At 40.5% G+C, this 14,838-nt stretch overlaps 1 protein-coding gene across 1 annotated transcript in view; it reads right to left on the bottom strand.

Moving 5' to 3' along the window:
* Positions 1-6,411: 6,411 nt before the first annotated feature.
* Positions 6,412-14,838, bottom strand: part of Pou2f1 (POU class 2 homeobox 1) — a 142,156-nt gene continuing 133,729 nt past the window's right edge. Inside the window, exons 16-18 of the mRNA XM_059280569.1 lie at positions 12,123-12,468; positions 8,959-9,047; positions 6,412-7,097 (exon numbers count right to left, since the gene is read on the bottom strand). Coding sequence (XP_059136552.1) covers positions 6,784-7,097; positions 8,959-9,047; positions 12,123-12,468 — 749 coding nt within the window. The 3' untranslated portion in view covers positions 6,412-6,783. The remainder of the gene's footprint in view (positions 7,098-8,958; positions 9,048-12,122; positions 12,469-14,838) is intronic.

The following is a 14,838-nucleotide window of genomic DNA, read 5'->3' as shown; positions in this document are numbered from 1 at the left end:
ATTGACTGTTATCTAACAGGTGGGAGGGGCTAGTTTTATTTGTAAGAATTACATAAAGGGAAATAAAAAAATCTACTACTATTTTTGCACTCCTCTAGTTTCTTTCTCGGTAAGAATATCACTGTAATGCTGAGCAATTCTACCCACGTTCACAGAGCAGCAGGGAGGGATAAAATCAATCTCTTTCCAAAGACAGAATGACCAACAAGACGTCTTTCAAAGAGTGAGGAAGGCGTGAAGGAAATGGGAAGAAGAGAGACAAGGTAAAGCTTTTCCCAACATTAGCATTTTGCTCTATCCTCTGACTGTTTGGAAAGCTTTACAATAAGCAATGGTATAGCAGTGTCTTTGGTATCAAAATCAAATCTCACTCAAGTTCTGTGAGATGGAACATTTATTAAAAAAATAATTGAGATATAGTTTGTATCAGAACTCAGGGAGCCAAGAAAGTCTGTCTCAGAATGAGGGCAGAAAGGTTTTTACTTTTTCCCTAAACCAACATCATCTCTTTCTTCTTCTCTCTCATAAACCAGTCCTGAAATGCCACACCTTATTACAGGTGCCAAGTGTGAGGTTAGCTTTAAACTTCTTGATTTGAGTTTTCTTTTGTTTGTCTTTTGGTCTAGACAGAATTATCCTTGGTATACGAAAAGGAAATAAGGTTTTAAAAATATCGGACGACTACTAGCACAGCATTCACTAACGTGACAGAGGATGACTGATTTCACCTTAATTTTCCTAGATCAAGATCTATCACTTACCTCTCCATTCCTCTCCCATTTCCTTGGGTACATGTCTATCTGTCTCCTTTCATCTGCACACTGGACATGCACACATCCTTCCTTCGCCTAGGCTTTAGCTATGTACGGAGGTAATGGATCATCAGGAGAGGCCGGCAGGTCTGGGGGGGGGGGGGATGGCAGCCAGACGCGGAAGGGTTACAAATCTGCCCTTGGGCACCCTGAACCTACTGGACACTCCACATGTCACCCTCTTGCTTCTGCATACTATGCTGCATGTCAGATGACAGAGAGGCCTCAAACCCCCACCCAATCATAGGGAAGATCAAGTTTCCTTTGGCAAGACAGATATAAAGAAAAACAAACACATACGAGCAATATTTTCCTTCTAACATAATCAATTTCTCCTTTCTCCCACTCCAACCCTCCCTAACCCTATAAACAGGATCCCAAATACATACAGCATCAATCATATTTATCAACCATAATAAACATTAGTTCAACTAAATACTACAGCTAGAATTATTTCCACTATTTATAAAGTTTTTTTCCTTTTACTTATTTGGTTTTTAAAGTCTAAAACCAGTTCTGCAACAATGCTAAGCTATGCTGAGGTATTTTATGAAGGTGCCAGAAGCTGTTACCCACGAGCATTATTCTCACAGATTAAGGTACCACCATTCAAAGAGAGAAAGAAGGAAGAGAGGTGAGAGATCCAGATCACAGAGCTGACACATGATTCACTCAAGCTCACTGCTTTAGTCAAGGCCAAGAGCAGGAAAGCCAAAATAAGGAACTACTTCAAAGTGACTACAACGCCGCTTAGAGAAGATCCTAGCCACAAGTCTTAGAGAAGATCTCAGCTACTGGGTGCAGCCTGGACAACTTCCGAGGAACAGGTTCCCTGACTCCTGGTAGAACCTTCCACCTACTCTCCATGGATGAAGACGAGGAGGCGGCACAGAGGACCCCATTGGCCTTTAATAAGGAAAGCAATTTAGTTATGCCTTTTCTATTTAGGCCTGTGTGTACATTGTGGGTGCATCATGTAAACCTACAGTGGCTCTTAGTTTCAGAGAAATAGCAGAGAATTATTTTTTCCTCCTCAAAACTGAAAATAATATTAAGTCTTATTTTTAAAGTATCTGAAAATGATTTCAAAATAGCCAGGGACCTATTTATATGAACAATATAACATGGTAAATGCTGTTCATACCCACAAATCAAAGTGAACTCATAATGGTTATGAATAAATTATTATATCAATTTCTGCCCACTTGGATAATTATGGGTTTCAGGTCTTTTAGTATTTTCTGCCCATTAGTACTGTAGTCTTTAATGTTTTCAGTTCTAAGAAGTACACTTCATGTTCATCAACTTCAGAAACTAATTTAAGGTTCCTGCTGAGTTGCTAAGGCCCTTCCTTCTTTACCAAGTGCTCAGGTTGTAGACTGGTCTGTGCGTTCCTCAGGGCCAGGGCCAGCTCAGGCTGCCAGCAGGAAATTGTTTTCTGCACACTAGGGCGGCATTTCTCCCAGCTTGGGAGGAACACAAATGAGTGTCTAATGGCTTCCTGTTTCAGTGACTTTATTTCTCTCTTGGTCAAGGAAGTTTGGTGAGGATGGCATGGCTTGAGAAGAACTTCAGACTGTGAACTATAGTATTCTTTCTAACATAATATCCCTATATTTACAAATGTACCTGGCGCTTCCAGCAAGTTAAATGTTATCATTTAAGTTGAACTGAAATACTGTCAAGCAAAAACCTGTGCTTCTGGATAAGAAGAGATTATTTCCCCTATCTTCCCAAATAATTGCGGGATAGATAATAGATACAATATTAAAGAGGTATAATTGTGCTTTTTCCCTAAAACAAATGAATGATGATACAGAACAAATTGGCAAGATGATCACACCCAAAAATCTTTTAATTGATATTGTCCCTTTAAAAAATTTCTAATAAAGCTTATGAAGTATAAATAGGTTGGTCCTACACAAGATAAAAGCCGGATTCCTTTGGTTCCATTCTGGAGTAATAAGTTACATAAACAGGATGGTAATGACCTTCCTGACAACAGATAAAAGGAAATCAATGGGTAGGAATAATGTTTCCTCATTCTAAGGAGCTGCCTATAGGACTTCGGAGACATTCAAGCTAACAGAGCACTCTACTGATTCTTAGAACAGTAATCTTGCTCCTGTGAGAAGCCTTATAGATCTTTCGGTTGTCATTCAGATTTACATAGGGAATAAATAAAGTTTATGCCAAACCGCATTGCTTAAACAGGACTAAACAATTACATTCACTACTCTCCAGGGAGGACCCGTTATTACAGGCAAATACAGTATCCCTAAAAATGCATTTAAAAATTAGTCTTTGGCTTACTATGTGTTAACTAAATTCAGGGCTGAAATAAAGTGTGCATAAATGTCAAGGGGAAAAAAAGAAGAAAGAAATAACGAGTTGTAACAACCTATCTGGTGTTTCTTCTGGAAATGCAGAAACTCAACCCAATGCCTTTTATTCAAATGACCCCTTTAGTTTCTAGACATCCTCGTAAAAGGCAGCTAAATATTTTAAGTCTGGTACTTTAGCTTAAAAGATAGTTTTTTGCTAATTCAAAAAGCATTTGAGATCATTAAAAAAAAAAAAAAGGTGGTATCAACTGAAAAACAGCCGAGGTGTTTGTGAAGCGGTGTGACCGACAGAGCACTGAGGAGTGGTGATGGACTTTCAACTCCACACCCACCAGCGGGTGTTAGTAGTGTGTCATGTATACATGGAGAAAGTACCTTCACTTGACAACTTCATTGGGAATATATGAAAAAGGAGAGGAAAAAATAAAGTTATCTTTGTCTCAAGATTTTTTTTTCTTCTCAATACGCATTTACGCTGGCTTTGAGGTCTATCCTCAAATGAACTACATAAAAAGGCAGCATTCCTTTCTCGAACCAGCTAGAAACTACAGACAAAGGAGGGGCTGACAACCACTGGGCTGCCATTTAAAGCTTAGTATCATCTTTAAAATCCAAGTCTGTGGGGACTCTGACTTAGGAAAAAGATTCTTTTCACCATATAGGACTGAGCAGAACAGTCTTTCTCTGCCCTTTTCAACTCCCTGGGCCAAGGCCCTTGAGACTCTATATTTCCTTTGGTAGCAATTTTGGGAATTAATGCTATAACTTCTAATCTGGTATGGTGGGTAATCAATATTTCTCTCCCTGAATTCTTCCTCCTAACTTCATCACTCCCAAGGGAAAAGATTCTCCGCTAGGAGCAGAAACAGTATTGACAGCCCTATAATCACATGCACAGACTAAGGTTAGAGTTAAGTCCAGGTAAAAGATTAAATTAACAAGAAAGAGCTGACGGGGAGGAGAGAAGTTATTAACTGACACAGCCATTCTATTTACACGCTGACCTAAACAAACTAGCTAAAAATCAAGGTAACGTCTGCCCAGAGGATATTACAACTTACCAACATAAAAGATTAAAAACAAGCAGCAACTTTCACATAAAATTAATCAAGGAAAATGAATAAGAAATTGTCAGTAGCATCTATCTCCTCAATGTGTTTGAACTGCACATCATAACTAGTCCATTAGTACAGCAGCTTGCTAAAAATTGACTTTGGTTCAAGCTTAGTTTAAAGAACAAAACAAAACAAAGCACCCACACCATACAGAACAGGTGCAGAGCACTTGTTAGTTCCCCTGCTTGCAGTTCACTGATTTCTAGAGGGAGTTTTAAGAAAAGTTAAGGGTAGGAGAAATTCGAGTGTGAAAATTAAATATCCAAGACAGAAACCAAGGGAACTAAAGAAAAATTTAAAGGGGGACCTATATGCTTCTGACTTTTAATATTAACATGACCTTCTTCTAACTGAATCACAAAGAAAGATACACATTTGTGTCTGTGTTACTGTCTTTCTGAGCAACAGTGGAGACAAATGCACAGAATCCAAGCTTCCTATGGACACAAACGAAGCAATCAGAAGGAAAGTCACCCCAGCTCAGTGCAGACCACCAGAGACCGAAGCAAGCACCTCCGACACCAATGGGGACCTTAACTCCAGTAAGGGCAACTTAGATGAACTTCACTGCAGCGACCCAGCCATTGGTGAAAACTCTGGCACAGATAGTATAATAACAGGGCATTGTCAAAAGGGGAATCCAATCTCTAAATTACCCTCATCCATCTTCATCCATTTTCATAAGCTCTTCCTTTTCAATGGGCTCATTTATGTAGTCTAGAAACACCCTGAAAACAATTACAGGAGCAAATCACTTTTTCACACCCAGTGAGAGATGCGTGCTGTCACCAGACCTACCTAGCAGCACCATAACAAACCGGGAGACACTACCAGGCTGCAAAGTTCCTGCTCAGCCTTTCTCTGAGGGTCTATAGATTCCTTGCTCAGTCAGGAAAGTACCTCTGTCAGTCAGAAAACTGAGGAAAATCTGAGGCTTGGAGGAGCTTATGAGCCACTCAGTGGACAGGAAGTCTGTGACTCTAGAGCAGTGGTCCTCAACCTTCCTAATGCTGCGACCCTTTAACATAGTTCCTCATGTTGTGGTGACCCCCCAACCATAAAGTTATTTTTACTGATACTTCTTAACTGTAATTTTGCTACTGTTATGAACTGTAATGTAAATGTCTGATATGCAGATGGTCTTAAGTGACCCCTGTGACACAGCTGATTGACCCCCTAAGGGGTCGAGACTTTCAGGTTGAGAACTGCTGCTCTAGAGGTTAAGGTGGCAAATTCAGCCTCTATATTGACCTTTTGGGATATGTAATTAGTAGAAAACAGTCAAACAGAATTTCTTTAGAAAACAAAGAAGAGAATTCTTTCCCAATTTCAGTAAGTCAATTTGATCTTGACTAAGAAAGTCAAAGGAAGTTTGGATGGAAAATCTCCATAAAATGAAAACAAACCAACAAGCAAACAAACAAACAAACAACATCAACAGTAGGAGCGTTTTTTTTTTTTTTTTTAAGAGATAGAAATCAGGAGAACCACCAAGTCAGGTGTCTGCAGTAGTCTTTGCTCTTCGGAACCAAACCCTGCCCTGCAACAGGCACAGCTGTTCCCATTCAAAGTAGCAGAAAGCAGCACTGTTGGGCCTCAGGGCTGCTCGATGATTGGGGAGTGAGGGCTACAGTTCAGCAGGAATTCCTTCCTACGCAAGTGCTCCAAAGGCACCACCTGATGGGGAGGGTGTGTGGAGGAGGAGGAGGAGTGTTTGCACACACTGCCTTCAGCTTCTGCACCAAGCCTCTTGCATAAGTGGCAAAAGAAAACCATTTTCTAGCACCTCTGTAAGAGTCATCAAGGATAAGGAAACCAGCAAGGACATTCCTGGAAGTGAAGAACGTAAGTCTCCCTCTACCCCCAACCCTCCCTCCCCACAGTGTGGGAGCTCACTGAAATAGGATCCAGGAGCAAGAGATAAACATGTCCAATATATATATATATATAAACAATAACAGAGATACAGTAATACAGGCCTGCCTAAATTGTACCAGTTAAGAAAAGGAACCCCCAACACAATTGATACGATTATAAACACCTTGTTATGACTTAATGGCCTGTACAACAGACCTATAAAAATGATTTTTTTTAAGAAAAAAGAAAAAAAAAAAAAAAAGAACAAATAAGAAACCCCTTCCTCTATTGGAACTGGTAACCCACCTTAGCTTGTCATCATGACTGCTGGAAATGATAAGTAGTCCTTTCATTTATTTTTGTCTGTCTGTTTTTGATTTTTTGTTTGTTTTTTTTTCTTTTAAATTTTTGGTTAGAAAGTTCTCCAATCCATGAAGCAATCCTGAAAAGACATAGTTTTATTATAAAATTAGGCAAATGATGTCCTGTCTCCATTTTTTTTCCTGGTATGTGTATTTTTTTCTTCTCTCCATGTCTCCCTCATCCTCACAACACGGTGGGAGGAAGCCGATCACACTTGTCAGTTTCTCCACAGCTGGCAGCCCATCATGCTGCAGTGATGAAGGCCTGGGGCGGCCCAGCTCTGCGCCCAGCTCACTGTGCCTTGGAGGCAGTGGTGGTGGTGGAAGCAGCCCCACTGGCAGAGGCTACTGTGAAGAGAGAGTTCTGGATGGACTCAGCAGAGGTGGAGGAAGCATGAAGGCTGGCTGCAGGTGCAGAGTTCCCTGTGGAGGCGGCGGCGGCGGCAGAAACCAAGCTTACTGGGTTGCTGGTGAGCAGAGAGAGGTTCTGAGGATTCAGGAACAGAGGGGCAGTCACGATGTTTGGGGCTCCTCCTGCATTGGCAAATACCAGGTTCCCAGTTGCATCCAGTGACGTTATTGGAAGAGAACCACTAGAAGCAAGAGCTATAGACAAAGACCCCAGAACAGAAAGAACATTAAACTTCATCCTGGAGAAGCCAATAACCCATCAGCAAAGCTCTACTCAGCAGCAGAAAGTAGACCCCTTCACTGGTTATATAGTCACTTCTAATGCTACACTTCAGACATCAACTCAAGTTTATTTAGAATTCTGAAGCATCTAAAGAACTGAAAAGTCAGTTTAATGAGTATAAGCAGGACAAATAAATGAAGAGGAGGTATGAGAACTGTGTAATGAATCAATCATGTTTCTATCTTTTAAGTCTCAAGTTTATATATTTCCTTTACTTACAAGTATTTGTTAAAACCCAATAATTTTGTTTTTTCCCAATGGAACTGATTTAAAACTACCTCCATTCAAAAGACTACTAGTTAAAGTGATTGTTAAAAATATATTTCGCTTTTATCAACTCAACTACCATTATGTGACATTATTTGACAAAACTTCATATAAGATGAAAGGCATTTTTCCAAAGACTTCAGTCATGAAAATTTACATATCACTAAATAAAGAAAAAGGCATGATTTAAAAATTTTGTTTTTGTACTTCCAGAGGCAGAACATTTGACTCTTATGAACTGTGCAAAGAATACTGTTTATTATACAAGGAGATACAACACACATCGCTGTGTGAGTGATCTAAGGCTAGGATTTGGTAATTAATGAAGCACAATTTTTCCATGATGCTTCCCCACAGGACAAATCACTAAAATTTTATTTCTAGCTAAGGGAATACTTAATTTTAAACACAAACATACAAATAATACATAACACTGAGCCCTGGTTCAGACTAAAGCATTCTTGGACTCAAGGCTCAGGGTCACAGACTGATTCTGCATCTTTCTGGTGAATGTTCTATAGTTACTCATGCCTTGGGAAAGGCATTTTGCCTTTGTGATAACCCTGTAGGCCAGATAGTCCCCCATGCAGGAAAAAGGGACTTATACCAAATATTCTAAAGGATGCCTCTGCACAACGAAAGCACTACACATCCATCTAACCATCAGTCCAGACACAAGAAACCAACAAAACAGCAGGACAATCTAGGCCACAATTTGATTTTTGTCTGTAGTTTAACACTGCCTACAGTATATGGTTAGACATACCACTCACTGAAATGTGCCAGAACTTGCCAGCTTGTTTTGGACCCCAAGAATTCTTGTTTAAGTACAAAGTATTTTAAGAAAAAACAAAACAAACAAACAAACAAAAAACCCCAAAAACCTCTTTCATTCAAAATAGGAATTTTCTCCAAATCATATAATAATAGGCATCTTTAGGCAAAAAGCTTAGATCTTGAACAAGGCAAGGCAGATCCTTCACTGTATGAGTAAGTATTACCTTAAGTAACATGAGAAAGGGCTGATATGGACCCCAATGGACTTGGAAAAGATATTATAATCCAAGAACATATGTTCTACACTGAATATACAGGGGACAAAAACCTAACAAGAGTGAAAAATATCCTGGAGATCTCTACCATTCCAAAAGGCTATCTTAAGGTGGGGACAGAACTGGTGAGTTTGACTTGAAGAACCTTGCCTGGAGCTAGGTTAACATCAGGAAGAAAAGAAATCTACCTCCAACTCTATTCACATAAGAAAGTAAAGTCCAGATTTCTTGGAATATACCAAACTAAGTACTGTTTGTTGTTCTAACAAACTAACCTGTACATTCTTCTTCTACAAAACTTTTTTACAGGGACATTTTCTTCATCTTCAGGAATAACTTCAGTCTGCATTCAACTCTCTCTCCTTCTCACCTTAATCTCTAGCAAGGCAGGTAGCTTCCACTACACACACACACACACACACACACACACACACACGGAAAAAATGCTACTGACCTTGAATAGTAGCCAGTGTACTGTTGCTCATGAGGGCTGGGCTGAGAGCACCACCCAGAGTCCCCGGATTGAGACTGAGTAAGGCACCGCTGCAAGTGCAAAAGAGGAGTCACTCTATGCCACGCAGACATCCCTGTCCGTCTGACAACATACCCAGATTGATTATAAAATAAGGAAGATAATAAAGAAAACTTCAGCTTAGGAAAAATATAGGTATCTTTGTTACTTTTTGTATTCTTTCATATGGTTCAGTTAGTGCTTCCAAGTTACTACTTCTTTGATGCTTACTTGTACAAACAAGGTTATGATCTGCATAAAATATAAAACTTTTAGTCATTCTGACTTTTCTTTGAATTACTTCATTCATTTAACTGGAAAGAATGTTGACAACAAAAACATTCATTGCTGCTCTATTCATAATAGCTGGGAAATAAATGGTATTAACATAGACTGATGATAATGACACTGATACAAACACGCAATGGAACGTTATCGAGCTGTAAAGAAAACTGAAATCCACAGGTAAATGGACAGAACTGGAGGACATCAAGTGAACAGCGTGGGCCCAGAGTGACCAAGGCTGCGTGCTCTTTCATATGCGACTCCTAGCTTTGAATCTGTCGCTTATGTTTACCTTGGAGTAACTGTAGGTCAGAAAGCCTGAAAGGGTCCATGAAAGGGAGAAGACAAGAGGTCTTAATGGGGTAGGAGATATGTGTGTAGTATGAAAAGAGGAAAGAATTATGGGGATTGAAGGTTTGAGCACAGATGGCGTGAGGGATGGAGGCAGAGAAGGAAAGTAGGTCAACAAAAACTAAGGATGTATGAAAAGCCTTATGGAAACCCTCTGTGTGTAAGCTAATTAAAACACATGACAAAAAATAACAGAAAGACAGGCAGTGGTGGCGCACGCCTTTAATCCCAGCACTCAGAAGGCAGAGGGAGGTGGATCTCTGTGAGTTTGAGGCCAGCTTGGGCTACAGAGTGAGTTCCAGGACAGCCAGGGCTACACACAGAGAAACCCTGTCTTGAAAAACCAACCCCCCCTCCCAAAAAAACCCCAAACAACAACAACAAAAAAAACAAAACAGGAGTTTGAACAGAGGTACCCTACATGGGTGGACAATGTTGTCCTCAGAGGATAGATGATTAAACAAAAATCTAGGTGCCATTCATGGGATCCTTCCCTACCAGTTATCAGTCTGGGAGGCTCCAGAGGCCAACCCTCTAAAAAAAAAAAAAATAAACAAACACTATAGGCTATTGCTATTGCTCTCAGTTGCCCATCATAACTAGATTGTAAGACCCTATTACTGAACATACATGTACTTAGGTTGCAGGATATAAAAACATCAATCTGAAACTGACCAGGAAGCTTCCTCCCTGCTGGCTAGCTTTCACAGTGCCAAGAGGCACACAGGCAGCTGGGGGGAGAAAAGATATCACTAGTCTTACTCAATGCTAGATCCTGTATGTTACAATACTGACCCATCAGGAAAGATGTGTCCACTGGTACAACAGTGGTATGACTGTTGTAGGGTAGACAAATGATTTCTGATTTGATTTGAGGCTTGTTTATAGAAGGAAATTTAGGGGCTGGAGAGATGGCTCAGTGGTTAAGAGCACTGACTGTTCTTCCAGAGGTCCTGAGTTCAACTCCCAGCAACCACATGGTGGCTAACAACCATCTCTGGCGCTTATAATAAATAGCTAAATCTTAAAAAAAAAAAAAAGAAGAAGGAAATTTACACTTGGTACATAAATCTAGTCAAAAGTCCATGGATGGGGAGGTCATGGGCTAAGGGATGGGGGTGGGAGCAGAAACTAAGTATTGTTGTTTTGTTAAATGGTTACAGTGAACTGCCTTCTAAGTATTTATGTTAATACTCCAGATCTATGGATGCTTTCAACTCAGGTCAGAGAAGTTTCTTTTTGCAATGGATAAGATTAATGTAGATCCACAACTAGTCAAATTGTTAAGAATATGTGACTGTGGAGTATGCAGCCCTAAATAGGACATCTACATAGCCCACCTTCCTAGCACCAAGATTCAGAGAATACTGAGGAAGCTGTTTCTTACAGGAATGATGTACGAGCTGGAGGCTGGGGAGCACTACTGTAAAATGCTCTTCTAGACATGACACAGCAGTTGCACTCAATGACTGCTTAACTGGGTGTGGCTACCTGAACAAGACCAAGCCAAACTACAGTGTGGATAGGGAAGGGTTCCAGAGGCTCCATGCCTGGCTGAGGAGCCTTTGGCTGTTGATGGTTGCTGGAAGAGGGAGAATAATTTGTCTTTGCGGGGGTCTCACACTGGTAGGTTACTCATGCTCTAGTAGACGTCTCTACACTCACATGCACAGAGGCAGCACTAATTTGACTGGCTACTTGAAGAAAAAAAAAAGACATGAAACATGAAGTTGTGTGTGGGAGAGCTCAGGGCAGTTTGGGAAGAGTGATATGATCAAAATACATTGTATACATGTATGAAATTATCGAGAATAAAAACTATATGAAAAATACATAAAACCAGACAGACTTCAGAGTAGGTAAGCTCCACTTTACTGAAGAAATGAAGACTTAGGAGGATTCTGAGCTTTCTCCTGGCTCTCATCACTGAGTTACTACCCACGGACTCAGTTCTGTGTCATCCTGTGGAAATGGTAGTGTGGCTACTTAGAAACTGAAGTTCACATCTATAATCAAAGAAGCCTATCTCAGATTTGCTTCTCATTTAAGATAGTAATGAAAAATCTTCCCTATGAGTTGCAGTGATGGGTTCCTAGTTCTGTGTGGTGTTTTGAAAGAAAATGCCCTCCCCCCCAGCAGGAGTGGTACTATTAGGAGGTGTGGTTTTATCTAAGCAGGTGTAGCCTTGTAGGAGGAAGTGTGCCACTGTGGGGGTGGGCTTTGAGGTCTCCTTTGCTCAAGCTATGCTCAGTGAGGTGGACAGTTCACTTCCTGTTTCCTGTATATCAAGAAGCAGAACTCCCCAGCACCATGGCTGCCTACATGTTACCCTCCAAGATGACAATGGACTACATCTCTAAAACTGTAAGCTAGCCGCAATGAAATGCTTTCCTTGATCAAAGTTTCTGTGGTCACGATGTCTCTCCACAGACACTCTGTTTGGATGCAAATGAAATGGGAAAGCTTCTTACCCAGCAGCAAACTGTGAGGGTGCCATCAGGCCTGGGTTGAGTCCTGCAGCAGCGGCCATGGCGGCGAGACTGGCATTTGCTGGCAACTGTGCAGCTCCTTGGAGAGCAGCAGCTGCTGCTGTTTGCAAGCCAGATGCCGTCACCATCACCTGGCTGGCCCCGAGAGGGGAGGGCAGAGGCGTGGAGGTGGTCTGTGTTGTGCTGGTCTCACTGGCACTAGAGGCCTCAGAGGTGGAGGCTGAGGCAGAAGGGGAGGGACTCAAGGAGGGAGATGTGACTGCTGATGAAGCAGGGGGTGCTGTGGAAATCACGGTGGCTGTGTTGTTGGATGTGGTGTCTGTAGTGCCTGAAAAGAGATCCAGATTAGGAAATGGCCTTCTGTAAATGGGTTTAGAGAACTAGTCATTTCAGTATCTAGAATCAAGGGGATGATTAACCTGTCCATTAATCTTAACTGCTCCTTTTTTTTAGTAACCTAGTTTAGCATTTCTACAGAAAATAATGATTAATAATAATAATAAATCATTTAAAAGCCAAAGCTATGAGTCCTACTTTAACAGATAAGAGCAATAAGACAACTCTGAAAGAAACAAGTTTTTTTTCCCCCCAGCATCCATTTTCTACTAAAAAAAAAAAAAAAAAAAAAAAGCATATGGGGGCTGAAGATATGGCTTGGTGGGTAAGAGCACTGGCAGAGGACCCAGGTTTGATCCCAACACCAACATGGAAGCACACCACCATCTGTAACTCTAGTTCCAGGGGATCTGAGGCCTTCTTCTTGCCTCCATGGACACCAGACACAATACACCACTGTCGGCATTATTAAGCCCACCCTTCATTATTTCTTCAGTAAATCTTCTGGCCCACGCCCCGCCCTGTGCACCTGCTGCTGTGGTGAACCTGTCCAGTAGACTCAAAAGGACTTCCCCAATGCACCCTCTTCTAAGATCTAGCCCCTTGGTCTTATAGGAAGATAAATGTACTTTCCTATTTCTCTTCTACAGGCAAAAAGTTTCAAGTACTTTCAATCTTTTCCTGATCAATTTTTCATTTTATGAAACCCAATTTTACCTGAAATTGCCCATTTTCACAAAACCTCAAATCTTGAGGTCAAAAGGCTTACACTGATTATTAAACTTTACTCTTCACTGTATAATCAAATAAATCAGCATCTTGTTATGTCTTGTAGGCTTACTAAGGCAATCCCAGCCAAATCAATGCATTTAATCTAGGTTGGGAAGTGATGAGTTCAGAAATTATCCAGCATTTTTTTTTTTCTTCCTGGTTGTAATACACTATCCACATCCTATGTAGGCATCTCCAATTTGAGTATCATATAACCACTATGACTTAAAACACTAACATGATCTTTAGATGAATCTTCCCAGCCATGGAGTCATGTTCCAATTCATATACCTCCTTTATGATTCAAATTCTTGGCAATTTAATTTACCCAAGCACTCTATGTGGAGAAGCAGGCTTAACAAGATGCTCTCACACACCTTACGGGGCACTCAGTAGACGGTAGAGCCAAGCACATGGAGGATACCTAGTATCTCCTCTTACTTTCCTCCCTTTGGGGGGGGGAAAAAAAACCCAGTTTATTGAAGTATGACTTATATGCTACAAAACTTGCCCAATGTAAGTGTAAAGTTTAATAACTTTTTATCAATTTCCAGAGTCCTTTAACTATCACACAACCCAAACTGCAACACTTGCCCAGCAAAACCCGAGATCCCTCATGCCTGCCTGTAGTCACCTCCCAAGCCTACCATGTCTCCATAGGTTTGTACTATGTTTTGACATTTCACATACACGGATTTGAACAATATGTAATTTTATGCATCTTAGCCTATTACTTCCAAGGTTTCACAACACTTAGATTTCTGAGGATGAATTCTATTCAGTGGTGCAGATATGCTGTGTGGGCTCTGCTTGTCTCCAGTTTGGGCTTGATATAAATATGCACACACACGTAAAAGTTATAGTATGGATATGTTTTCATTTCTCTTGAGGAAACTGCTTCACTGGATGATATATTTATGTTTTAACTTACAAAGAAGATGTTAAAGTGTTCTCCACAGTGATTATACCACTTTACATTCTCACAAACCAGGCAATATGAACTGCAGTTTTTCTGATCCTCAATCATCTTCTGATTGCAGACATTCTATAAAGTATGTTTTGTTTTTTTTTTAAAAAAAAGATTTATTTATGTATTATGTATACAGTATTCTGCCTGCATGTGTCTCTGCAGGCCAGAAGAGGGCACCAGATCTCATTACAGATGGTTGTGAGCCACCATGTGGTTGCTGGGAATTGAACTCAGGACCTCTGGAAGAGCAGTCAGTACTCTTAACCTCTGAGCTATCTCTGCAGCCCTAAAGTATGTTGTTAATTTCTCTAATAAGCAATACTGTTGAGCATCTTTTCCAGTATTGTTTTTGACTTGTGTACCTTCTTTGGTAAAGTATCTACTTAAACATTCTGGGCCATATTCTTACTATTGAGCTTTGACAGTTTCTAGTATGTTCCATATATAACTTCTTTTTAAAAGACACAAGCTCCATTACAAACATTTCTTCCAGTCTTTGTCTTGTGTTTTCATTTTCCTCAAGATGTCTTATACAGCACGAAAGACTTTACTTTTCATGATCTTCAATTTATTACCTTGTAATTTTTTTAACTGTGTGTTTGTGTGAATATGAGTGCAGGT

Source organism: Peromyscus eremicus, chromosome 15 (assembly GCF_949786415.1).
Source record: "Peromyscus eremicus chromosome 15, PerEre_H2_v1, whole genome shotgun sequence".
NCBI classification, from domain to species: Eukaryota; Metazoa; Chordata; class Mammalia; order Rodentia; family Cricetidae; genus Peromyscus; species Peromyscus eremicus.
Note: the sequence above shows the minus strand (reverse complement) of the source record. Positions and strands in the feature narration are given on the sequence as shown.